This window comes from Grampus griseus (assembly GCF_964374135.1).
Source record: "Grampus griseus genome assembly, chromosome: 1".
Classification (NCBI taxonomy): Eukaryota; Metazoa; Chordata; class Mammalia; order Artiodactyla; family Delphinidae; genus Grampus; species Grampus griseus.
Window position 1 is genome coordinate 30,557,098 of NC_139017.1, and position 27,698 is coordinate 30,584,795.

The 27,698-nt window shown below is 35.5% G+C and overlaps 1 protein-coding gene across 2 annotated transcripts in view; it reads left to right on the forward strand.

The window, feature by feature from the left end:
- RGS7 (regulator of G protein signaling 7) overlaps positions 1–27,698 on the forward strand; it is a gene marked incomplete at its 5' end in the record, with an annotated part of 606,922 nt that overhangs the window by 505,357 nt on the left and 73,867 nt on the right. The window contains 3 exons of one of the 2 annotated variants that reach the window (XM_082667794.1): positions 15,786–15,850; positions 16,702–16,778; positions 16,885–16,966. The exons of the other annotated variant lie outside the window; for it this stretch is intronic. Of the exons in view, the coding sequence (XP_082523920.1) occupies positions 15,786–15,850; positions 16,702–16,778; positions 16,885–16,966 (224 nt within the window). The remainder of the gene's footprint in view (positions 1–15,785; positions 15,851–16,701; positions 16,779–16,884; positions 16,967–27,698) is intronic. 2 annotated transcript variants of the gene reach the window in all.

A 27,698-nucleotide genomic window follows, 5' to 3' on the forward strand; every position in this document is an offset into this window, starting at 1 on the left:
TGATATCATTTCTTTTCTCAAGAAATTAGGGCAGCTTTATAGAATGAAATTGGATGAAATTCTGACCAACCCATTAATGATTTCCAATATCTATACATGAGAGCTAGAGATGTAAGTCTTGGATGGCAGAGAAAGACTTGCTCCATCTTGGATCAAGGTTTCTTAGGCTTAAACACAGCATTGGAAAAGACAGCATTGCCTAATGTTTTGTCCCTGACCTAGATTTCATAAAGTATCTCAGGTTCTCTCAGACATTTGGGAAGCAAGCTTAAGAGTAGAGGGGAGAGACTGAGAGAAGAGCAATGAAGTACCTTGAAGGGTAGTTGCTGCTGGCCAACAGCTACCACAGAGAACCCAGGATTATCAACATCTTTTCCAGCTCACCTTCATCAGTGTAGTGGCCTCACTCCAAAATGAGTGAGCAAACACCAAAAGAAACCAGAAATAAGAAGGGTCACCATAACGGGTGATATCTCTCCTTTCCTGGGTAAATATACATCCCATCAAATTTAGATTTTTTAAAAGTTGTGCAAAAACAAAACTTCCTTTCTTTAATTATCCAAGACAATAGCTTTCTCTTCCTGGCCTCCAGGATTCAATAACTGTGATCAAAAATAGTTTACAAATGGAATGTGAATACTGTAAGTAATTTTTAAAAACTATGACAGAGCATAGGATAAATTCTGGTCACTAAAAGAATTAGGAAGATAGGAGGAAGTGAAGATAGGTTAAGTTATTCATCATTTATGAAGGTAAGCATTAGACAGTGTTTAATTTCTGAGGTTAACTTTCAAGAAATATGTATTTAAGCATTTATTTAAATATATGAGTGCCACTAAAGGAACAGTAACAAGTTTTATTACTTTTAAATTATTAAAGTAGGAGTTAGAGAACACTCCATGTAACAAAAGGCAGAAAACAGAATTTCAATCAGAGAGAGAGAGAGGGACATGATGACATAAGAAAAGGAATAACAAACATTAACTTACACAAATGAATATAAATATTTGTCTATTAAAAGAACAATATCTTTATGTTAGGTCATGAATAAAATTCAACAATATCTTTCTACAAGGAAGACAAGTGAAACAAACTGACTCTTTCAGTTAGCATAAATGGTGAAAATAACAGTGGAAAATGAAATTAGGGGTTGCAATATACACCAGATGAAAAATAGTTCAAGGTACAAAGTATTAAATGGAGCCAAATCAGTGAAGAAAACAATCCATAAAAATTTTTATATTAAAATCTATGATATGAAAACTATTGGAAATATAAGAAAACACATAAAGAAACATGATGAAAATGTTGCACTTAACATACCTCTTTCAAGCCACAATGGCAAAAATTCAAGTCTGGCATTTAGGAGAGGATATTAGCATATTGCTGAAAAGGTATAATGAGTAGAAATTTGGCAGTGTCTTATAAAATTCAGAATGTGCCTGTCCCTCAAACCCCTGATACCAATTCCAGGAGTATATGCTATAATAATTCACTGGATAATTATTTATAATAGCTTTATTTTTTAAAAGATTTTTTATGATGTGGACCAATTTTAAAGTCTTTATTGAATTTGTTACTATATTGCTTCTGTTTTATGTTTTGGTTTTTTGGCCACGAGGCATGTAGGATCTTAGATCCCCAACCAGGGATTGAAACCTCACCTGCTGCATTAGAAGGCAAAGTCTTAACCACTGGACCACCAGGGAAGTCCCCTGTAATAGCTTTAGAAAAAAGAAAGAAAGAAAAAAACTAGAAAACATCTAAGTATTTAAATATACGAATATGGCTAAATAATATGTGATTCAGTCATAGGATAGACTACAGCAGTCAAGAGAAACAAGCTATATCTATAGAAAACAGCCTGAGTAAATCTCAATGATGTTATGCTGAGTTAAAAAAAAAAAGCAGGTTTCTGAACGTGTACTGCAGATGCCATATGTCTGTATCATTATTAAATTTCTCTCCAAAAGCCTGGGGCGGGGGTGGAATATATATATATATATATATATATATATATATATATATATATATATATATGTCATAGGTCTAATAAATAAAACTTCAAATCCCCCAATAGAAAAACTAGCAAAGTCATGAATAGCTAACTCACAGAAGGAAAAAGTACTCAAATAGTCAGTAAACATTCATTGATGTTTTCACTCAACAAATCTGTTTTGAACATCTACTATGTGCCAAGTACTATTGTAGGCAGGGGGATACTTGGGAAAACAAAACAAGCAAAAATCTCTGTCCTCTTGGAGCTGACATTCTAGTGAGGGCAGTAGGGGGGGAAATTAAGCTAATAAGCAAACTACATAAATGAATACATAAATTGTATATTAGGAGGTAAAATGTTGAACGGAGGAAGGCAATGGGAAAGGGGCTAGTAAGGGGTGGGGAGGGGAGATGTTGCTGAGAGAATACCAGTTCAGCCCTGAGGGCAGAGCCCAAGCTTTCCAGAAATAGGTAAAGGAGCAAAGGCCAGAAGCAGAACATCTGTTATGCAGCTCAAGCACAGCCAGAGAGCAGCAGGAAAGGAGGTCAGAGGACAACTTAATGGGGAAGCAAGGACTTTGGCTTTTAGAGTGAGATGAGATGGGAAGCAGTTGGAAAAATGGAGAGTTTCAACACAGTGGCAATCTGATTTATTTTAACAGAATAATTCTGATTGCTTTGCTGAAAATAGACTCTCCAGAGTTGGAGAGGGTATGAGTCACACTCATGTCTAAACTTTACAGAATTTGTTTTTAAGGATCAAAATGTTTGAAAGGTGCTTAGTCCCTAATCAGCAATAACACTTTCAGGAAATAAACAATTTCTAAAAAGTAAAACACATGCATGTATACATACATGCAGAAATATTAGTATATAATAGCAAAACTATGGATATAACCCAAGTGCCCAGCAATAAGGGATCATTTAAATAAATTATAGTACATCTTGGGACTTCCCTGGTGGTGCAGTGGTTAAGACTTCGCCTTTCAGTGCAGGGGGTGTGGGTTCAATCCCTGGTTGGGGAGCTAAGATCCCACATGCCTCAAGGCCAAAAAACCAAAACATAAAACAGAAGCATTATTGTAACGAATTCAATAAAGACTTTAAAAATGGTCCACATCAAAACAATCTTTAAAAAAAATTATAGTACATCTCAACACAGGACTGTCGTGAAATAATTTTTTAAATATAAAGAGCAACACTTATTGATATGAAAATTTAGCCACAATATAATATTAAAGAAAAAAGTTTCTAAGACAGCATTTGTAGTACAGTTTGAGTACATTGTAAATAAATATATGCAGTTAGATTTTTATATAAATATACATATTCATGTGTATAGTAGTGGATGTATATAGAAGGAGAAAACCCAGAATATATACCAAAATAGTGGCAGTGAGATTATACTTGACAATGATTTTTTACTTTAATATTTATATATTTTCTACATTGTCTGAACTTTTACAATGAGGGATTAAGGATTTTAAATTTTAAACTACTTCAACTTTGAGGTAAAACAATTTGCACACACTTTGAATGGCAATATAATATCTCATTGAACAAATATGCATGCTTTCTTTGCCTGTTCCCCATTGTCATTCCTGTATCCACATCGTGGATGCTTAAGTCTCTGGTGCCTCTTGTGTTATTTCCTTGGGTTATGGTCTCAGAAGAGCAAGTACTGGAACAATGGCCATGAATGTTTTAAGGCTTTATTACTCATTGTCAAAACCCTTTCCAAGGGCTTCCCTGGTGGTGCAGTGGTTGAGAGTCCGCCTGCCAATGCAGGGGACACGGGTTGGTGCCCCGGTCCGGGAAGATCCCACATGCCGCGGAGAGGCTGGGCATGGCCGCTGAGCCTGCGCATCCGGAGCCTGTGCTCCGCAATGGGAGAGGCCACAGCAGTGAGAGGCCCGCGTACCAAAAAAAAAAAAAAAAAGAGTAGACATGAACGTACCATGCAACACTGACACACAGAGTACCATAGTAGTTGCCATCAACTCACATTGAGATTATTTAAGGCTAAGACATTGGCTTGAGGCTCATTTCGTGGCTGTTAGGTGCTGGGAGTCATTGCCCCCACCAGCCCAAGTGGGAGGAGTGGGTGGGGAGTGCCTCCACTTCAAGCCCAGAGACAGTTCAATGGGCTTCTGAGAGTGCTTGACAGCAGTCACCTACCCCGGGCGACACACTGGACCATGAACTTCCAGGCCTCAGAATTACAAAGGGCAAGAGACAGGCCGTCTAGCTATGGATGGGGCATTGAAAGGGAGGTGGCTATGTTCTGTGGCCTACTTTCAGGGCAAAGAGTGCATGAATGTTTCTAAGCCATGTGTGAGAGGTAGTCCTGTCTTAGAAGGCAGCCTGGAGGGACAAACAGCATTGCAAAGAGAAGCTAAAGGTACAAATCAAGGGCTATGGCATTTGCCAGCCCCAGCAAAAGGGTGCTGCAGGTGAGAGATCCCCACAGGAGATCTCGCAGGGGAGAGATTCTCCAAAACATCCACAAAAGTACCTGAGAAATACAGTAAACTTTAAACCCCTGCCAAGTCCAGAGAATGGCAACACTAGATCATCACGGTGGTACCAGTAGGGTAAGAATATCAGCACTCACCTTTCCGCTCTTTCCTTGCTGTACTCCAATCCCAGAAGACGAGAAGCCTTGGTTACAATACTTTGAGGCGGACACAGAAAAACAAGGTGGAGAAAGAAGGCACTCACACTTATTTCACAGAAGCTGGGGGAAAGGGGAAGCCTTCAAGACCTTAAACCAAGCTTGGAGTTTCGACTATTACTTGGATGCACATTCTTATTCATAAACTGGGACTTTTTGAATTACCCAAGAGTGACAAACAAGACTGTGAAACTTGCCTGAATTTTTATTATTATACCACAAAGTAAACTTTAAAAGATAAAAAAGAGTTGCATTATGACTCTATGTGTTACATTTGTATTACTTTGGTTGAAAGTTGGATATTTTTCCAGTATTTACTTGGCAATTGTATTTCTAGTCTTTATGAATTATATTTATGTCCTGTCCATATTTAGATATTAGGATCTCAGTGATTTTCTCACCGACCTCTGTGATACAATTCTGTACCCTTTTGTCATGAGTATCAGTGTTTGCTCGACAGGCTACTCTACATTTAGAGCTTTATGAAATTAAATGGAAAAACTGATGTCAGATTTTACTTTGTACTCAATTAGACATGTGACCCAGAAACTTCGACTTTTCCATCTAAATTCTAAGTTGTATTTAAGCCAAATTCTATGCCTTTACTACACAACTATTTAAGCCAGAGTAACACTTCAGGGTTTCTCAAACTTTCTTCCACTTAGTGGCAGAGCTTCCTATTAAACTACTTGTTTGTTGACCCTTTAAGTCCTCAAAACTATCTCATTATAGTCTCCCAGAAAACTACTGCAAAGAGATATATTTACATTTTAAATTGAAGTTAAACCTTGATAATGGGAAATATCTTAAATAGAACTACAGAAATGGGTTTTTTCATTGTATTTTCAATAATTTGGCAGTACAGAAAAAAATTCAAGCATTATATTAAAAAGTATTCATACTTTGTACCAGGGCCTAGGTCCATACACAACATCATAGGGCACTTTTAGTGCCTAAATAATTAGAGATCAGTACAAAAAGAATTGAACTGAGCCATAGTTTTGACTATGCCCAAGTACTCCCATTTTTTCAATCTTTGATAAATTGAATTAATTTGAAACTCTTTTTCATCTGCTTGATCCTCCTCCCTCATCCATATCAGCCCAATGCTGATACTCTCTGCTGATGAAGAATAAAAGTATCATCTGTTCCTGTCAACATGCTGTACCGTGTCTAGACTAGATTGGTGAGGTTTGGGCCATTCCAGTCATGACCATATTTGGTCTATTTTCAACAGAATTTCAGAGTGTTCCCTACTCTGCTAATACAGCCTTCACCTTTTCCCTTCTTTCTCTTTACCAAAGAGTCTAGTAGAAATTACTTGAATTAATTCAACTTCTCAATAGCTTCTTCTGAAAATATCCTGTACATTCATTTATTCATTCATTCACTCATTCAACAAATACATATGAAACATCTGCTCTATAACTGGCACTGCCTGTCCATACCTTCATTTTGTTTCCTAGACAGTTAAAGAAAATTGCATTTACCTATAATAAAGGATGCATAAATTCTTAGTGAACATTCATCTTAAAAATATCACTCTGCTCCTGCTTTATTCATTAGTTTACCTAATGAGGTTAGAAATATGTTTCCCAAAAGGGGTCTTATTTTGAAAAGAACAAAGTTTAGATGACCACAATCAATAAAACAAGTAGAGGCTGATGCAGCCTTCTGCATATATATAGAGGAGGGCTGACTGATGGGGCTTGAAATTTGATTAAAGGTGATTCCATAGGAAATCTGAAATTATTTAATTAGGTATTTAAGAAAATTCAATCTTTCTCTCATGAAGAGATACCCTCAGGAATGTTGCATATACATTACAATCTCTTTCACCAACTGCTGAAAACATTTTAGATATTTTGTTAAAATCACGGTGGCCTGTACATTAAGAGTTTCTTCAGGAGAGAGTGTAAATTATATCCAATTAGGAAATTACATCATATCAATTTTGTTTTTCAATTTTCAATTTTGTAAATTTTGAAAATTAATAATTTTTAAAATCAGTTATTTTGTAATCTACATATGAAAATTACTAATATTAATAGAAAAATAAAATTAGCATAGTAGATTATAGAGAGAAGTGTTCTAAAATCTATCCTAGGTTTTTAGTGTTTGTAGTAATATTAGCATCATTCCAAGGTTGGTCTCTCCTTTCCCATGACTTTCATACAGGAAATCTTAGAGGGCAGAAATTGAATAAATAGCATCAGTGTTTTCAGTGGCCTCAGATTTTTTGTATAAGTTATTTCCTCACTGATATCAGCTGGATTTCATTATCAAAAACTGAAGGTGGTACAGATTAGTGCAAAAGTTGTATTTATAAGAGATCCCCCAGGGCTAGCCTTACAAAAAGTGATATTTGACACTCTTTATCCAATGGATTTATTTGGCATCTAGAATTGATAGAGTTTATCTTGAATTTTATGAGACTCAAATACCATATGTTATGGAAAATTACAAAAATATTCTGAAAATGAGACTTTCCAGAGGGCTCTGAATAACTTTTTTGTTTTTGGTTGGTCATATTTTGTTTATTTTAATTTAATTTTTATTGTATATTGGAGTACAGTTGATTTACAATATTGTCTTAGTTTCAGATGTACAGCAAAGTGATTCAGTTATACACATACAAATATCCATTCTTTTTCAGATTCTTTTCCATATAGGTTATTACAGAATATTGAGTAGAGTTCCCTGGCTATACAGTAGGCCCTTGTTGATTATCTATTTTATATATAGTAGTGTGTGTATGTTAATCCCAAACTCCTAATTTATCCCTCCCCACCACCTTTCCCCCTGGTAACCATAAGTTTGTTTTCAAAGTCTGTGAGTCTGTTTTGTAAATAAGTTCATTTGTATCATTTTTTTTGATTCCACATATAAGTGGTATCATGTGATATTTGTCTTCCTCTGTATGACTTATTTCACTTAGTATGATAATCTCTAGGTCCATCCATGTTGATGCAGATGGCATTATTTCATTCTTTATTATGGCTGAGTAGTATTCCATTGTATATATGTACAAAATCTTTTTTATCCATTCTGCCTTCGATGGGCATTTAGGTTGCTTGCATGTCTTGACTATTGTAAATAGTGCTGCAGTGAACATTGGGGTGCATGTATCTTTTCGAATTATGGTTTTCTCTGGGTATATGCCCAGAAGTGGGATTGCTGGATCATATGGTAGTTCAATTTTTAGTTTTTTAAGGAACCACCATACTGTTCTCCATAGGGAGTGTCCCAATTTACATTCCCGCCAACAGTGTAGGAAGGTTCTGTTTTCTTCATACCCTCTCCAGCATTTATTGTTTTTAGACTTTTTGATGATGGCCATTCTGACTGTTGTGAGATATTACCTCATTGTAGTTTTGATTTGCATTTCTTTAATAATTAGCTATGTGGAGCATCTTTTCATGTGCTTTTTGGCCATCTGTATGTCTTCTTTGGAGAAATGTCTATTTAGGTCTTCTGCCCATTTTGTTTGTTTGTTTGTTGTTTTTTTAATTGGAGTATACTTTTTTTACACTGCTGTGTCAGTTTCTGCTGTACAGCAAAGCGACTCAGCCATACATATACATATATCCCCTATTGTTTGGATTTCCTTCCCATTTAGGTCACCACAGAGCACCAAGTAGAGTTCCTTGTGCTACACCGTAGGTTCTCATTAGTCATCTATTTTATAATTAGTAGTGTATATATGTCAATCCTAATCTCCCAATTCATCCCCCCCCTTCACCCTTGGTATCCATATGTTTGTGTCTCTAATTTCTGCTTTGCAAGTAAGATCATCATTACCATTTTTCTTGATACCACATATATGTGTTAATATATGATATTTGTTTTTCTCTTTCTGACTTACTTCACTCTGTATGACAGTCTCTAGGTCCATTAATGTCTCTGCAAATGACACAGTTTTGTTCCTTTTTATGGCTGAGTAATATTCCATTGTATATATGTACCACATCTTCTATATCCATTCCTCTGTTGATGGACATTTATGTTGCTTCCATGTCCTGGCTATTGTAAATAGTGCTGCAGTGAATATTGAGGAGCATGTGTCTTTTTGAATTATGATTTTTTCAGAGTATATGCCCAGTAGTGGGATTGCTGGGTCATATGGTAGTTCTATTTTTAGTTTTTTAAGGAACCTTCATACTGTTCTACATAGTGGCTGTATCAATTTACATTACCACCAACAGTGCAAGAGGGTTCCCTTTACTCTACACCATCTCCAGCATTTATTCTTTGTAGATTTTTTGATGATGGCTATTCTGAATAGTGTGAGGTGATACCTTGTTATAGTTTTGATTTGCACTTCTCTAATAATTAGTGATGTTGAGCATTTTTTCATGTGTTTTTTGGCCATCTCTATGTCTTCTTTGGAGAAATGTCTATTTAGGTCTTCTGCCCATTTTTTGATTGGGTTCTTTGTTTTTTTGATGTTGAGCTGCGTGAGCTGTTTGTATATTTTGGAGATTAACCCATTGTCAGTCACTTCATTTGCAAATATTGTTTCCCATCCTCTGGGTTGTCTTTTTGTTTTGTTTGTGGTTTCCTTTGCTGTGCAAAAGCTTGTAAGATTATTAGGTCTCATTTGTTTATTTTTGTTTTTATTTTCATTACTTTAAGAGGTGGATCCAAAAAGATATTGCTGTGATTTATGTCAAAAATTGTCCTACCTATTACTTCCTCTAGGAGTTTTATAGTATTCAGTATTCCATTTAGATCTCTAATGGATTGGTGTCTTGGATTCCTTTTATTTCTTTTTCTTCTCTGATTGCTGTGGCTCAGACTTCCAAAACTATGTTGAATAAAAGTGTGGAAATCTTTGTCTTGTTCCTGATCTTAGAGGAAATGCTTTCAGTTTTTCACCATTGACTATGATGTTACCTGTTGGTTTGTCATATATGGCCTTTATTATGTTGAGGTACATTCCCTCTATGCCCACTTTCTGGAGAGTTTTTAATCATAAATGGGTGTTGAATTTTGTCAAAAGAATTTTCTGCATCTATTGAGATGATCATTTGTTTATTTTTGGTTTTATTGCCATTACTCTAGGATATGGCTCGAAAAAGATATTGCTGTGATTTATATCAAAGAGTGTTCTACCTATGTTTTCCTCTAATAGTTTTATAGCATTCAGTCTTACATTTAGGTCTTTAATCCATTTTGAGTTTGTTTTTTGTATGGTGTTAAAGAAATTTCTAATTTCTTTTTTTACATGTAGCCGTCTAGTTTTCCCAGCACCACTTATTGAAGAGACTGTCTTTTCTCCATTGTATATTCTTGCTTCCTTTGTCATAGATTAATTGACCATAGGTGCATGGGTTTATTTCTGGGCTTGCTGTCATGTTTCATTGATCTATATTTCTGTTTTTGTGCCAGTACCATACTGTTTTGATTGCTGTAGCTTTGCAGTATAGTCGGAAGTCAGGGAGCCTGATTCCTCCAGCTCCACTTTTCTTTCTCAAGATTGCTTTGGCTATTCAGGGTCTTTTGTGTTTCAATACAAATTTTAAGATTTTTGTTCTAGTTCTGTGGAAAATGCCATTGGTAATTTGACAGGGATTGATTGAATCTGTAGATTGACTTGTGTAGTACAGTCATTTTGACAATACTGATTCTTCCAATTCAAGAACATGGTATATCTTTACATCTGTTTGTGTCATCTTCAGTTTCTTTCATCAGCATCTCATAGTTTGGGGAGTACAGGTATTTTGTCTTCTTAGGTAGGTTTATTCCTAAGTATTTGATTATTTTTCATGCAATAGTAAATGTGATTGTTTCTTTAATTTCTCTTTCTGATCTTTTGTTGTTGTTGTATAAAAGTGGAACAGATTTCTGTGTATTAATTTTGTACCCTGCAACTTTACTGAATTCATTGATTACCTCTAGCAGTTTTCTGGTAGCATCTTTAGGATTTTCTATGTATAGTATCATGTCACCTGCAAACAGTGACAATTTTCCTTTTTCTTTTCCAATTTGGATTACTTTCATTTCTTTTTCTTCTCTGATTGCCATGGCTAGGACTTCCAAAACTATGTTGAAGAAAAGTGGTGAGAGTGGAAATCCTTGTCTTGTTCCTGATCTTAGAGGAAATGCTTTCAGCTTTTCACCATTGAATATGATGTTACCTGTAGGTTTGTCATATATGGCCTTTATTATGTTGAGGTATGTTCCCTCTATGCCCACTTTCTGGAGAGTTTTTATCATAAATGGCTGTTGAATTTTGTCAAAAGCTTTTTCTGCATCTATTGAGATGATCATATGGTTTTTGTTCTTCAAATTGTTAATGTACTGTATCACACTGATTGATTTGTGGATATTAAAAAACACTTGCACGCCTGAAATAAATCCCATTTGATCAAAATCCCATTTTGATCCTTATAAGGTATTGTTGGATTCAGATGGCTAGTATTTTGTTGAGGATTTTTGTGTATATGTTCATCAGTGATATTGACCTGTAGTTTTCTTTTTTTGTGATATCGTTTTCTGGTGTTGGTATCAGGGTGATGGTGGCCTCATAGAATGAGTTTGGGTGTTTTCCTTCCTCTGCAATTTTTTGGAATAGTTTCAGAAGGATAGATGTTAACCCCTCTCTAAATGTTTGCTAGAATTTGCCTGTGAAGCCATTTGTTCCTGGCCTTTTGTTTGTTGTGATTCACAGTTTCAATTTCAGTGCTTGTGATTGGTCTATTTGTATTTTCTATTTCTTCCTGATTCAGTCTTGGGAGATTGTACTTTCTACAAAATTGTCCTTTTCTTCTAGGTTGTCCATTTTATTGGTGTATAGTTGCTTGTAGTAGTGTCTTATGGTCCTTTGTATTTCTGTGGTGTCTGTTGTAACTTCTCCTTTTTCATTTCTAATGTTACTGATTTCAGTCCTCTCCCATTTTTTCTTGATGAGTCTGGCTAAAGGTTTATCAGTTTTGTTTATCTTTTCAAAGAACCATCTTTTAGTTTCATAGATGTTTTCTTAGTCTGTATTTAATTTATTTCTGCTCTCATCTTTATGTTTTCTTTCTTCTACTAACTTTGGGATTTTTTAGTTCTTCTTTCTCTAGTTGATTTGGTATAGGTTTAGGTTGTTTATTTAAGATTTCCCTTGTTTCCTGAGGTAAGATTGTATTGCTATAAACTTCCCTTTTAGAACTGCTTTTGCTGCACCCCATAGGATTTTGATCGTCATGTTTTCCTTGTCATTTGTCTCTAGGTATTTTTTAATTTTCTCTTTGATTTCTTCAGTGATCCATTGATTGTTTAGTGACATAATATTTCACCTCCACGTGTTTCTGTTTTTTTTCTTGTGGTTGATTTCTAATGTCATAGCCATGTGGTCAGAAAAGATATTTGATATGATTTCAATTTTCTTAAATTTATAGAGGCTTGCTTTGTGGTCCAGCATGTGTTCTATCTTAGAGAATGTTCCATGTGTACTTGAGAAGAATGTGTATTCTGCTGCTTTTGGATGGAATGTTTTATAAATATCAATTAAGGCCATCTAGTCTAATGTGTCATTTAAGGCCTTATTGTGTTCCTTATTGATTTTCTGTCTGCGTGTTCTCTCCATTGATGTAAGTGAGGTGTTAAAGCCCCCCACTGTTATTCTGTTACTGTTGATTTTTTCTTTAATGCTGTTAGCATTTGCCTTCTATATTGAGATCCTCCTATGTTGGGTGAACATAAATTTGCAATTGTTTTGTCACCTTCTTGGATTCATCTCTTGATCATTATGTGGTGTCCTTCTTTGCCTCTTGTAACAGTCTTTATTTTTACATCTATTTTGTCTGATATGAGTATTGCTACTCCAGCTTTTTTTTTTTTAATTCCATTTGCATGGAATATCTTTTTCCATCCCCTCACTTTCAGTCTGTATGTGTCCCTAGATCTGAAGTGGGTCACTTTTACACAGCATATATACAGGTCTTGTTTTTGTATCCATTCAGCCAGTCTATGCCTTTCTTTGTAGTATTTAATCCATTTACATTTAAGGTAATTATCAATATGTATGTTCTTATTGGCATTTTGTTAATTGTTTTTGATTTCTTTAGGTAGGTCTTTTTTCTTCCCTTACTATTTTATTCTCTTCTCTTGTGATTTGATGAGTATCTTTAGTGTTGTGTTTTATTATGTTTTTTCTTTTGTGTATGTATCTATTGTAGATTTTTATGTGAGGTTCCCATGTGGTTTTTATTTAGCTATATATATATATATTCATATATATATACACATATATATGTGTATATGTGTGTGTATATATATATATATATATATATATATATATGATTTTTTCAAGTTGCTGGTCTCTTCAAATGCATTTCCAACATCCTGGATTTGTGCTCTCCTCATGATTGCTGGTTTTAATATCATATTTGCATGTGGATGATTTACAACCTTTACTGTATGTTTGCCTTTACTGGTGAACTTTCCCATTCGTAATTTTGTTTGTTTCTTTCTTTCTAGTTGTTGCCTCTTCTTTTCTGCCTAGAGAAATTCCTTTAGCATTTGTTGTAAAGCTGGTTTGGTGGTGCTGAATTCTCTTAGCTTTTGCTTGTCAGTAAAGCTTTTCATTTCTCCTCAAGTCTGAACGAGCGCCTTGCTAAGTAGAGTATTCTTAGTTATAGTTTTTTTCCTTTCATCATTTAAATATATCATGTCATTCCCTTCTGACCTGCAGAGTTTCTGCTGAAAAATCAGCTGATAGCCTTATTGGGATTCCGTTGTATGTTATTTGTTGCTTTTCCCTTGTTGCTTTTAGTATTTTCTCGTTGCTTTTAATTTTTGTTAGTTTGGTTAATATGTGTCTCTGCATATTCCTCCTTGGTTTTATCCTGTATGGGACTCTCTGTGCTTCCTGGACTTGAGTGAGTGTTTCCTTTTCCATGTTAAGAAAGTTTTCTCCTATTATCTGTTCAAATATTTTCCCAGGTCCTTTCCTCTCTCTCTTCTCCTTCTGAGACCCCTATAATGCAAATGTTGGTACATTTAATGTTGTCCCAGAGCTCTCTGTGACTGTCTTCATTCATTTTCATTCTTTTTTCTTTATTCTTTTCCATGGCAGTGATTTCCACCAATCTGCCTTCCAGCTCACTTGTCTGTTCTTATGCCTCATTTATTCTGAAAATTATTCCTTCTAGTATATTTTTCATTTCAGTTATTTTATTGTTCATCTCTGTTTTTTGTTCTTTGAATTATCTACCGCTTTGTTAAACATTTCTTTTATCTTCTTGGTCTGTGCCTTCATTCTTTTTCTGAGATATTGGATCATCTTTATGATCATTACTCCAAATTCTTTTTCAGGTAGATTGCCTATCTACACTTCACCTACTTGTTCTTCTGGGGGTTTATCTTGTTCCTTCATCTGGAACATATTTCTCTGCCATCTCATTTTGTCTAACTTTCTGTTTGTGGTCTCTGTTCTGTAGGCTGCAGGATCGTACTTCCTCTTGCTCCTGGTGTTTGCCCCCTGGTCATTAGGTTCTTCCAGGAACTTGTGCAGGCTTCCTGGTAGGAGAGACTGGTGCCTGCCCACTGGTGAGGGGAGCTGGGTGTTGTCCCTCTGGTGGGCAGGGCCATGTCAACAGGTGTGTTCAGAGGAGGCTGTGAGCTCAGGACAACTTTTGGCAGCCTGTCTGCTGATGGGTGGGGCTGTGTTCTCACCTTGTTGGTTGTTTGGCCTGAGGCATCCCAGTACTGGAGTCTGCAGGCTGTTGGGTGGGGTTGGGTCTCAGTGCCAAAATGGCAGCCTCCTGGAGAGCTCACACTGATGAAGATTCCCTGGCCCTCCACTACCAGTGTCCTTGCCCTCACCATGTGCCACAGCCCACCCGTGCCTCCCCAGGAGACCCTCTAAGACTTGCAGGTAGATCAGGCCCAGGCTCCTGTGGAGTCACTGCTTTGTCCTGGATGCCAGGGCACGTGAAACCTTGTGTGCACACTTCAAGAGTGGCGTGTCTGTTTCCCCCAGTCCTGTGGAACTCCTGCACTCAAGTCCCCTGGCCTTCAAAGCCCAATTCTCTGGTGGTTCCTCCTCCCGATGCCAGACCCTCAGACTAGGGAGCCTGACGTCTGGCTCAGAAGTCTCACTACTGTGGGAGAACTTCTGAGATATAATTGTTTTCCAGTTTGTGGGTTGCCCACCTGGTGGGTATGAGATTTGATTATATTGTGAAAATGCCCCTTCTCATTGTGGCTTCCTGTTTGTCTTTGGATGTAGAATATCTTCTTTGGTAGGTTACAGTCTTTTTTGTCAGTGGTTGTTCTGAAGATAGTTGTGATTTTGGTATTTTGTGAGAGAGCTCCATTCCTTCTACTTCAACATCCTGTCTCCTCCCTTCTGAATGTCTTGATATTAACATGAGAGTCACTAATATTCCTGAAATCACTGAAGAAATTTGATTGTTCGATGGCAATGCTGCTGTCAACGTCCTCTTTCTATCTGTCATTTATCCTGTAAATCTTCTGCCCAGATGGACTTTGCCTGGTAATGGAGAAGACAGAGTCCTCAAGGAAAATAGAATTAAAAGGTTATTGGATTATAGTTAGGTCAGATGTATACTCTCCTCTCTCCTAGTGACAAAATGACTGATTGATGATTGATCCTTGTGGATTGCAGCAAAGAAGATTCTAAGAAGCCTTCGGTTTACATTAATAAATTATTTCAGTTGACAGTAGAATACGGAAATAATTAAATGTGCAAATAGTGATTCCCTCTTCATGCAATTCTTTTTTTAAAAATCGTTTTATTTGTATATCCAGATTTTAACATTCATTTGATCTTTTATTGAAAAGGCTTTATTTTTTTCCCCTTATATTTTGAGGAAGCTAAAATTGTGACAACTATTTAATGAAATAAAGTAAATGGTTACCAAGTTTCTAAACATATCTATTTTCTTATAACACCTTTTTATATTACTGCTATGTTTGAATTTCAGTAATGATGTTACAGATTACTTATTTTGTCCAAAAAAAGATAAAAAGAGAAAATTACAACTTGGGGAAAAATGACAAAGACCAACATGTCTTCGTTTATAATGCTCTATTTTTATTTTTAGTGTCTCAATGTAAATAAGCAGGTGAGAGATGATTGATTTTTTTTCCTTTACAGCGGTTTACCTCTGCAAAAGAACAATGCAAAACAAAGCAAGGCTGGAACTAGCTGACTATGAAGCTGTAAGTACCAAGGACTTCCTGACAAAGAAAGGTATAAAATGAGCAAGAATAAGGCCTACGGTCATTTCTGGGCACTCTTAACTTTCTACATTCATGGATCTTAGGGATCAGATTTCCAGGGAAGGGCAGCATAATGATTTAACATATCCCTTACTTGCTTATTTCCTCTCATCATTCACAATGAGGATGGTGAAATTCTAAATACACAAACTCAGAGAAGAAGGAGGAAGCATATCTTATTTGCTAAAATTGACTTAAATGTAAAAACTTATATATATATACTATATATAATGAAGATATCCAAACTTAGAGAATTATAGAGCATTTACACTGGGAAAATGGTTTTTGCAAAACCTTTATGTTGGTCACCATCCGCAGATTAAATTAATCTCATGTAGTTTGTTCAGATGGTTGCTATGTTCTGATTTACTAAACTTGAAGCACTGTCTACAACTGGGTAGTAGGGGGCTGAAGGTTTAAATTTTTCTCAGGAACTGGATAGACTGGTTGAATCAGTAGTAGAGAGTATTGCTTTCCTGTTCCTCAGTAAAATGAGCACAGGAAAATCCAATGGATTAGTCTTGAGCACTTTTTTTATATAAGGTAAGTTTAGTATTTTTTATTTTTAGTTATATTCTCCAACATTAATATTCATAATAGGTTTTCCTGTGTCCTCTATGACTGTTAATATGAGTATTAGCTGCGTTCAGTGAGCATGACTTATCATTCCAAGTACACTTACTCCTTTAGAAATTCTGATTTGTTTTTTTGGTAAGTACATATGGTAGATAAACTAGAAGGGAGTCGTAAAGCTGAGGACCAGAATGTCTTCACCGTGGTATATTTTTCAGGAGAGCTTGGCCAGGCTGCAGAGGGCATTTGCTCGGAAGTGGGAGTTCATTTTTATGCAAGCAGAAGCACAAGCAAAGTGAGTCCTTGTGAGTCTTTTGGAAGATTTGTCCAAGTTGTGGCCTTTTGTCCAGAGAGGCACTATAATTAACACTACTTATTATTCATTATTATGATATTAACAGAGTGGACAAGAAGAGAGACAAGATTGAAAGAAAGATCCTTGATAGTCAGGAGAGAGCATTCTGGGACGTACACAGACCCGTGGTAAGCAAGCACACCAACATTGTCTAACTTCATAATCTCAGCCTTTGGAAAGTAAAGGAAGAATGCAGAATGCAGTAACTCCATCACTTGTCCCAAAGTCTTGGTGAATTATTTAAGAAAAGATTGCCACTTTTGTGTAAGATGACTAGAGTTCAATAGTATAATATTTTTTAAAACTATGCATTTTTCTAACATGACATTACTTGCTTGCTCATTCTTTGCTTTTGAGGTGCTTGATACTTTCATACACTTGAAAGAAAGAAGACTGCAACAAAGCAGTTTTGCATGGCTTATGATCTACATTTTTCTGGATTGATAGTAAAAGTATTAGTCAAAATGTTGTTCCTCCACTAATTTTTCTTTTTAAAACTTACTAACAACATGCTTTGAATGTCAACTTTCATGGAAACATTTTAGGTGGCTCAGTTTCAGTTCAGCTCATACTTCTAATGATGTAACTGGTCATTGAATCTACATACAGTAACTTAGCTGGTTTTCTTAAATAGTAATGTTAAACCGTGTGAGTCAGAGTAACAAATAACAAATGTCCTTGATTAATACCAGAAAACTTTGTGTAAGGAATTAAACAGTGGTTATGAGCATTCATAAGAAAGCATGTCTACTCTCATATAGCATATTTTGATGCTAGGTCTTTGTTTTCTATATATTTCTTTAAACACAGACCTAGAGAATAATATTTACATACTATTATTAAATAACAGGATCACAGCATGAGAAAAATCAAGATTCTTTGAGAATATCTTAAAATTTTCTTCTCAACTACCCTTAGAAACTGACCAAAATAGGTCTGTTTTCCAAAGGTTTGTATATATATCTGTATCTATACCTATATACATATAGTTATGGATATATATTGATATATATTTAAATTTTAGATAGTAATGCAGTTGTTAAATTTCGTATGGAATTTTTTGAATTCAAAAAAATTAGAACTGAGCTTTAACTGTCTTTCCTACTCAAAATTCAGCTTGAGTTTTATTACTCATGGTATAAAGGATTGTGAGGCCACATGCATAAGTATTGCAAGGATATGAAGTAGGATTTTTCCTCACTTGTTTGTTTGTTTTAAGCCATCTCTAGAAACTGGTTAATACATTATGTTCTCATGTTTCTCCACTTTATGCCCCTGGACATCTGGTGGCCCATCTCTAGCCTAGTTTAACTTTGATGGCCTATATCCTCCTGGCAACCCAAGAGGACTCACTCCATGCCGGTTCCCCTACACTGCCCACATCCATTCTATAGCAAAAACTCATGTTCTCCCAGCATGTCGATTGATCTCACCTCAACACACTCCCCTGCTCCATCCCCCAAGAATTACTCAGCCAATCCCTTGCCTTCTATGTGCCCTGTTGGAAGCAGAACCTTTTCACAGTTGTTCTTTGCTCTAACCAGTGTAAGTCAGGCTCCAGTCCTCTGTGTCTCCACAGAGCAAGAAGCACATATGAGTGCTCTCCAAGGGGTCACCTGCTATACCCCTCATTAGGCTTTCAATTAGAAAGTCATCCAAAGGAGCACCTGGAGGCAGAAACCACCCTGAAGCCATTAGTTCCATGTCCCTTATTCAATTTGTGGATGCTTATGAGGGGCTTTATAACACTTAAAATGAACATGTTATGCAATGCTTGGTTATTGTTTATTTTCTAGAGGGAAAAAAATAGAGTTTTGGGTTATCTGTATGCCTCTGAGAATGGAATGCACCTAATCCAACCCTACCTTCAACTATTTATTTTTTACATTACAACTCTGTATCCCATTTAAAAAGAAAAAAAATTTTTTTGCAGTGGTCCCAGGGGCATGTGAAGTGATGACACTTGTCTGGAGGCCATGTCAGACACACAGGTCCTGCCTCGTATCTGGTTTTTAGAGTTCTGGGTCCTTAGTGAGAGTTAATACAGAGATGATGCTGGCAGGGACATTAGCAGCAAGATGCTCCTATAAGAGCTTTTAATGGCTATTTCCCCAGCACAATGAATAAGCTATATCTCTATTCATTGGCTGTAGTGTTAACTAAACAATGATAAGAAGAGCTTTCTAAGATAACCATACCTCCAAAAAGTGTCCTTATTTTTATTTTGGTTTTGAAAAAGTCTTATTACGAAAATATGAACACACTACTACAAGTTTTTAAACTGTAGAAATTAGTATTCTCATTAGAATAAAAATCTCTACTCAGATTTAATAGATTCATAACACAATTTATATTTTCCTGAACTGCTTTAGCTTTATTACTATATAAAGTATCTTTATTTTCAAAAAACAGAAATGAAGTTATCCTATCAGTACTATTTGTTGAATTTTTTTCATTTTATTTCTTCTTGCATAATCCTACTGTTAAACCTTTCCAAAAAATGTAGCAGAGAGCAATTAATCCTTATAAAGCTTTTACTAATTCAAGTAAAGGTGATGTGCTACATTGCATTTTGTTTGGTTTGCTTTGATTTGATCTGGCTTGATGCTGCCATTTATTTAGTTAAAATAGGTTGGAAACCATTAGCCAAAAGTGTAGTAGGGAAGAGGAAATCTCAAAAAGAAGCTCAGAATCTTTAAAGTATACTTAAATTTAATGTAAAATATTATATTACATGAACTTAGAGATGTAGAAAATATATGCAGTGTGATTTAGTTTTTTTAAATGCCGTCACTTAACGCAGTATACTCATTTTATTGCATTTAATACCTTTATGAAATAAATTTAGCTTCTTTAAGCATGTCCGTGTTTACTCCAGAAAAAAAATTAAGGTCTTAACACTGAAAAGGACTCTTCAGTTATCAAGGACTCCAGACGGAATTGCCACACACTAACTACTCAAGATGATAGTAGGGGAAATACACCAAATTGTAGCAAATGTCAAAGATAATTTGGGATTTGGGTTAACTTGTGTATTTAGTGTTTTGATACTTTTATGAAGCCTCTTCAAGGGCTAATGAATTCTTAGTCTATATTAATTGAATTTGAGCAACTAGTTAAATTGAAATAAAAATTCTGTTTGCCACACTGCTGAAGGGTTTCATTGATACTAACTTCCTAGTACTTGTTTTAATATTATCAGATCATGGTCTTTTGAAGAGCAGGAGTTTGTCTGAAATTTTATATACATTTTTGTAAATTTTTCTTTGAATAAATTAGTTTGGAGCAGTCTGGTGAAGTGTGTGTGTGTGTTGTGTGTGTGTGCACACGCACACAAAAATACATTAAAATTTGGAGTTTAAAAGTTTCTGAAGAAGAGGTTATAGATTTGCATAAGAAGTTTAAGGAGTTCCATAAGATTCAAAGTTTTTGTAACCTATTGAGTTATATCAGAGTGATTCTGAGGCCCAATAACAGAAAGGAGCAATGAGATTCTTAAAATACAATCATCATGGAGCAAAATAAAGAAGTCCAGTGGACTGGCCTTTCAAAATATAATGGTGCTGATGCTCTGGGTCCGAGGGGTGAAGAGCAACCAAACTTGTTCCACACAGCCCTGCTGTGGAGCCAGTTTATATCCTTTGCACAGACTTCGTTTTTGTTTTGTTTGTCTGTTACATTTTTTTTTGGCTTTATTGAGGTGTAATTGACAAACTAAATTGTAAGATATTTAAATTGTACAATATGGTGATTTTTTATACATATTCATTGTGAAAGGTTTCCCACCATTGAGTTAACACTGACTGAGAGTTGATCTAAAGAGATGTAGTGTAGGGAATTTAGGCCAATTTAATTCTGGGCACATTCAGATGTGTGCATTGCAAGGTGGAGTCAATATAGAATGAATCACCTTTCCTCTTACCTTGGAAATCCACAGTGACCTGGTGGGAGCACTGAGACAGTACTTTGAGAGAGTACTGTGGGGGTACATTATTTATACCACAAACTATAAAGTATAAGACCACAATTATAAATATTCTTGCAGATACACTATGACAGGCACCACCTTGACACATTTTTTTTTTCAAAGAAGATGTTGGGGGTAGGAGTTTATTAATTAATTTATTTATTTTTGCTGGGTTGGGTCTTTGTTTCTGTAAGAGGGCTTTCTCTAGTTGTGACAAGCGGGGGCCACTCTTCATCGCGGTGCACGGGCCTCTCACTATCACGGCCTCTCTTGTTGCGGAGCACAGGCTCCAGATGCACAGGCTCAGTAGTTGTGGCTCACGGGCCTAGTTGCTCCGCGGCATGTGGGATCCTCCCAGACCAGGGCTGGAACCCGTATCCCCTGCATTAGCAGGCAGATTCTCAACCACTGCGCCACCAGGGAAGGCCTTGACACATTTTTATTGGGGGTTGGAAGGAACCTGGTATTTGGTCAAGGTACAGGTCTTTTTAAATTTTTTATTGAAGTATAACATACATACTAGAAATGCAAACCAAAATCACAATGAAATAGCACCTCACACTGGTTAGAATGGCTGTTCTAAAAAGAGAAGAAGTAACAAGTGTTGGTGAGGATGTGAAGCAAAAGTAATTCTTGTGCACTGGGAATTCTTGGTGGGAATGTAAATTGGTACAACCACTATGGAAACAGTATGGAGGTTTCTCAAAAAATTAAAAATAGAATTCCACTTCTGGGTATTTATCTGAAGTAAATAAAAACACAAACTTCAAAAGATATATGCACCCTCATGTTCAATGCAGCATTATTTACAATAGCCAAGACATAGATGTGACCTAAGTGTCCATTGATGGATGAGTGAATTAAAAAAATGTGGGACACAGGCATACCTCAGCGATATTGTAGGTTCAGTTCCCAACCACCTACAAAATTTTGGTGGTGTATATAAAAGTTGTGTTTACATGATACTGTACTCTATTAAGTGTTCAGTAGCATTACATCTAAAAAACAATGCCTTAATTTTAAAATACTTTGTTGCTAAAAAATGCTAACCATCATTAGAACCTTCAGCAAGTCATAGTAATAACATCAAAGATCACAGTTCACCATAACAAATATAATAATAACGAAAAAGTTTGAAATATTGTGAGAATTACCAAACTGTGACTCAGAGACACAGAGGGAGCAAATGCTGCTGGAAGAATGGCGCTGACAGATTTACTTGGGTTGCCACAAATCCCTTCGATTTGTAAAATGATGCAATATCTGCAAAGCACAATAAAGAGAAGTGCGATAAAATGAGGTGTGCCTGTATGTATGTATGTATGTATGTGTGTGTTTGTGTATATATTTGTACATACATATACACATATATAATGGAATATTATTCAGCTATAAAATGAATGAAATCTTGCCATTTGTGACAATGTAGGTGGAACTTGAGGACATTATGCTAAGTGAAATAAGTTAGACAGAGGATGACAAATACCATATGAGGTCACTTATAGAGAGCCACGGGGTTGGGAGGGTGGGAGAAGTGGTGTGAAAGAGGTGAAAAGGTACAGACTTCCAGTTATAAAAGAAGTAAGTCCTGGGGATGTAATGTACAGCATGTTGACTATAGTTAATAATACTGAAGGGTATATTGGAAAGTTGCTAAGACAGTCGATTTAAAAAATATGCATCACAAGGAAAAAAATTTATAACTGTGTGGTGATGGATGTTATCTAGACTTATTGTGGTGATCATTTTACAATATATACAAATATTGAATCATTATATTGTACACCTGAAATGAATATAATGTTATATGTCAATTATATCTCAATAATAATTTTTTTTAATTTTTAGATTTTATTTTGAGTCTTTGTTGCTGTGCACGGGCTTTTTCTTAGTTGTGGTGAGCGGGGACTACTTGTCATTGTGGTGCATGGGCTTCTCATTGCAGTGGCTTCTCTTGTTGCAGAGCACAGGATCTAGGCACGCGGGCTTCAATAGTTGCAGCACACAGGCTTCAGTAGTTGTGGCACACGGGCTTCAGTAGTTGTGGCACATGGGCTTAGTTACTCACAGGTATATGGGATCTTCCCGGACCAGGGATCAAACCTGTGTCCCCTGCACTGGCAGGTGGATTCTTAACCACTGCACCACCAGGGAAGTCCTGCTCAACAATAATTTTTTAAAGTATAACATACATACAGAAAACTACACAAAGCATAAGTGCACAATGAATTTTCATGAAATGAACACAGCCAAATCACCAGGATCCCAGAGCCCTACTAGTGACCATTCCAGTCACTACTCCCTAGGTCAATGGTAACTTCTCATACCATAGATAAATTTGCCTACTTTTAATCTTTATATAAATGGAATTATTAATATCACTCTTTTTATATTCAACATCTTTTGAGATTCTTTCATATTATTGCATGTAGTTGTAGTTTGTTTATTCTCATTACTGTATTAGTATTCTATTATGTGAGAGTAGAGGATTTTATTATATACTGATGTTAAATTAACTTCTACAATGTTACTACTCCATTATTTTATCCATAATTTTGATATTCAATTTATTATTTTCACTAACTTGTTATGTTCATGATTCAACTTAAGTTACTCCAGACTTTTGTTTATCACACAAAACCATCAACTCAATCTCTTTAATTTAGGTTCAAAAGCAATGCAGACCTCAAAATAAAATAGAAAAACAAGGTGAATGATAGTGTATCATATGGTATTATATATAATAAAAGAGTAATCTTTTGTTATATATAGAACTCATACATCAATGAGAAAATGTCAAAGAAGTAAAAAATGTAATGGAAAACATTTATATTTTTACCTATTAAGTTTGCAAAGAATTTTTAAAAGGTAATATCATAACCATATATTTGCATACAATCTTACCATCTTAGGTCCAAAGGCCCATTTTAATTCTTTGTTTGTTGGGAGAGGCATAAGTAAGTAGATAGGTAGGTAGCTGGATAGATAGGAAGATAGATAGATGTTAGATGATAGATAGATAGATAGATAGATGATAGAAAGAGGAACAGGCAGACATGTGTAGAAAAAAGACTGAAAAGATATATACACAAATATCAACAATAGTTATTTATGAATGTTGAAATTCTGTTGATTTTCTTCCTTTTGCTAATCTGTTTTAAAATTAAAATTTAATGAATGTTTAGATATACAGCAAGAAAAATCAATAATAGTTTTAAAAAGTGAATAAGGACTTCCAGTCCAGCATATAAAGAACTTGGAAGTTGTCACTCCCATTCTCACAATAAGAAAAAAAGCTGAATAAGCTGAAAATCAACAATTTTTCTTAGATTCGTCTCAGAATGAGGTCACTGGGCAAAATACTTAGTCCCCAAAACTGGAGAGACAGACAGGCAAATACAACTTACCAGAACAGAAGCCCAAGAGCAGAAACCTCTGAGGAACCAATGCTGGGGTAAGAAATCCTAAACTGTAATCGACAAATTGCTGGAAGTTCAGAGTAGACAGACTTGAGCTGAGTCTTAAGGGGACACCACACAGTTTTGTGAGTTTTACCTCCAGGAACCCTACCAGATTCTCACAGTGAAGTTTGAAGAAAAATCCCTTTGTACATCTCTCAGGGGAAGGGGAAGAGAAACTATTTTGAAATACACTCAGGATATTCTCTTCTTCTTAACAAGACCTGTCTTTAAGAGAAACTGATCAGGGTTGTACCAAAGCCACAACATGAAGAAAGGGAAATACCCAACTTCAACCCTGGTCTTACCAAAATGAGGGGAAAAAAATCTGAGAGGAATTTGTAAAGGTCACAGCCCTGGGGCACACGCTTTCTAAAAGATTGAGACCTAATCACAGGACTATAGGATGCTTCCCCTCTCCCTACACCTTACCACAACATTAACAGAGCCTAAATAACAAGAGGGAATTGCAAAGGAAAGAACTGCACATCTCAGGCCTTATTTAAGAAGCCTCAGGGAAACCCAAAGACAACTGGGAAGACAAAAACAAGGAAATCAGATGAAAGTTTAGCCTCTGATACAGCAAAAGAAAACAATAAATACAGCCTACCCCTAGCCAGATATACATAAAACCACACAATAAACACCTATTTATCTCAGTTTCTTTTACCCAGTACGTCATGTCTGGCTTTCAATTAAAAACTGCACATACAGTAAACGAAAATAAAAACAGCTCAGAGACACATTAAGCATCAGAATCAGACTCAAATATGGAAGAAATGTTGAAATTATCAAACCAAGGACTTGAAACAAGTAAGTATGATGAATGTGCTAATGGAAGAAGTGAACAGCATAAAAGAATAAAGAATAGAGGTACAATATAAGCAGAAGCACAGAAACTCTAAGAAAGAATCAAAAGGAAATGTTAGAATAAAAAAATACCATAACATAAATGAAGAATGCTTTTGATGTGCTCATCAATAGACTGGACATGGCCAAGCAGATGGTCAGTGAGCTTGAAGAAATGTCAATAGAAATTTCAAAAACTCAAGTGCAAAGAGGAAAAAGAGATTGAAAAAGACAGAATATCCAAGAGCTGTGAAATAATTACTAAAGGTGTAACATACATGTAATAGGAATACCAGAAAGAGAAAGGAAGAGAAGAAATATCTGAAGCAGTGATGACCAATAGTTTCCAAAAATTAATACCAAACTGAGAACCGGAAGCTCAGAGAATATCAACCAGAGTAAATATCAAAAAATCTAAACCTAAGCATATCACATTCAAACTGCAGAAAATGAAGACAGAGTGAAAATCTTGAAAGAAGCCAGAGGAGCAAGATTAACAATTGCATCAGACTTCTCTTTAGAAATCATGCAAGCAAGAGAGAAGAGTGAAATATTTTGTGTTGAAAGAAAGAAAAAAAAAAACACCTTAGAATTCTATATCCAGCAAAATTATTCTCTGTAAGTGCAAGAGAAATGAAGTCTTTCTCAGACAAACAAAAAATGAGGGAATTTGTCATCAGGAGACTTATCTTGCAAGAAATGCAGAAAGAATGTCTTCAGAAAGAAAGAAATGGCATAGGTCAGAAACTCAGATCTAGTTTTTATTCTTAATTTAAAATAGTTCAAATAATAATAGCAACAGTGTATTCTGTGATTATAGATTAAGGGTAAGTGGAATGAATGAAAGCAGTGTTATAAGGTACAGAAGGGAGAAGGAATTGGGAATAATCTATTATAAGGTACTTGAATGGAGTAGTATTGTGTGATTTGAAAGAGTAGTTGGATTAGATGTAAATGTATATTGCAAACCCAAGGGCAACCACTTAGAAAAGTTTAAAATGAAGTAGAATTGGTATGTTAAGAGAGGAGGAAAAAATGGAATTGTAAAAATTCTCAGTTGAAAACATAGAGGGCAGAAAAATAAAGAAAAGAAAAAGAAACTGAGCAATGGTGACAAATATCAATAGAAAACAATAAAAAATATGGTAGATATTAATCCAGCTATAAAAACTATCACTTTAAACAGCAGTGGCCTAAATATACCAATTAAAAGGCAGAGATTGTCAGAGTGAATAAAAAAGACCTAATTGTATATTAAGAAACTCACCTTAAATATAAAGACAGAGATAAGAACTAAAAGTAAAGTAAAGCAATGGAGAAAGTAAAGGGATGCTAACAGTAGTCAAAAGATAGGTAGAGTAGCTATATTAATTTCAGATGAAGCCAGCTCCAGAGCAAGGAGAATTATCAGAGATGAGGAGCAACATTATGTAATGATAAAGAGATCAATTATTCATGAAGACATAATGTGTCAAATTATGACGTAATGTGTGTGCACAACAGAACATCAAAATATGAGACAAAAACTGATAAGAACTGCAAGGAGACATAGATGAATACACCATTATAGCTGTAGTCTTCAACACACCTCTGTCAGCAGTTGACCAGTCTAGCAGGCAGAAAATCAGTAAGGACATAATTGAACTGAAGAGCACCATCAATCAACTGGATTTAATTGATATCATAAAATACTTCATCCAATACAGCAGAATACACCTTCTCCTCAAATTCCCATGGAACACAGTAAGAGAGACCACATTCTGGGCCACAAAACACACCTTACTAAATTTAAAACGTTTTAATAGAAATTTTATGAGGTATTCCCAGACCACAGTGGAATTAAACTAGATATCAATAACAGAAACATAGATGGAAAACCACAAAATACTTAGAGTTAAGCAACACACTTCTAAATAACGTATGGGTCAAAAAGAAGTTTCAAGAATAATTTTAAAATATTTCAAACTAAATAAAAATACATGTTATATAAATTTGTGGATGCAGTGAAAGCTGTGCTTGGAAATTTATACATATATGCATTGATGCATATGTTAGAAAACTCTAAAATCAATAATCTAAACTTTTACGTTAGAAAACTAGATAAACAAGGGCAAATTAAATCCAATTAAGCAGAAGAAAAGAAATAAGAATTAGAGCAGAAATTAATGAAATTGAAAACAGAAAACTGATAGAGAAATACAATCTGATAGAGAGCTGGTTGTTGGAAAAAATCAGTAAAGTTGATGAGCCTCTAGTCAGAGAGCGGACACAAGTTACTAATATCAGAAAAAAAAGAGGGACAATTACTACTGATCCCATGGACATTAAAATAAGAAAGGAATATTGTAAACAACTCTATGCCCACAAATATGAAAACCTACATGAAATGGACAAACTCTTTGAAAGGCACAATCTACCAAAACTCACCAAGAAAACAGTTAATATAAATATGCCTACATGTATAAATGAATAAGCCTGTATCTATTATTAAAGATAGCAGTCTATTCAACTAAATAAATTGAATCTATAAGAAATAACCTTCCAAAATAGAAAGCAACAGCCCAGATTAGTTCACTGATGAATTCT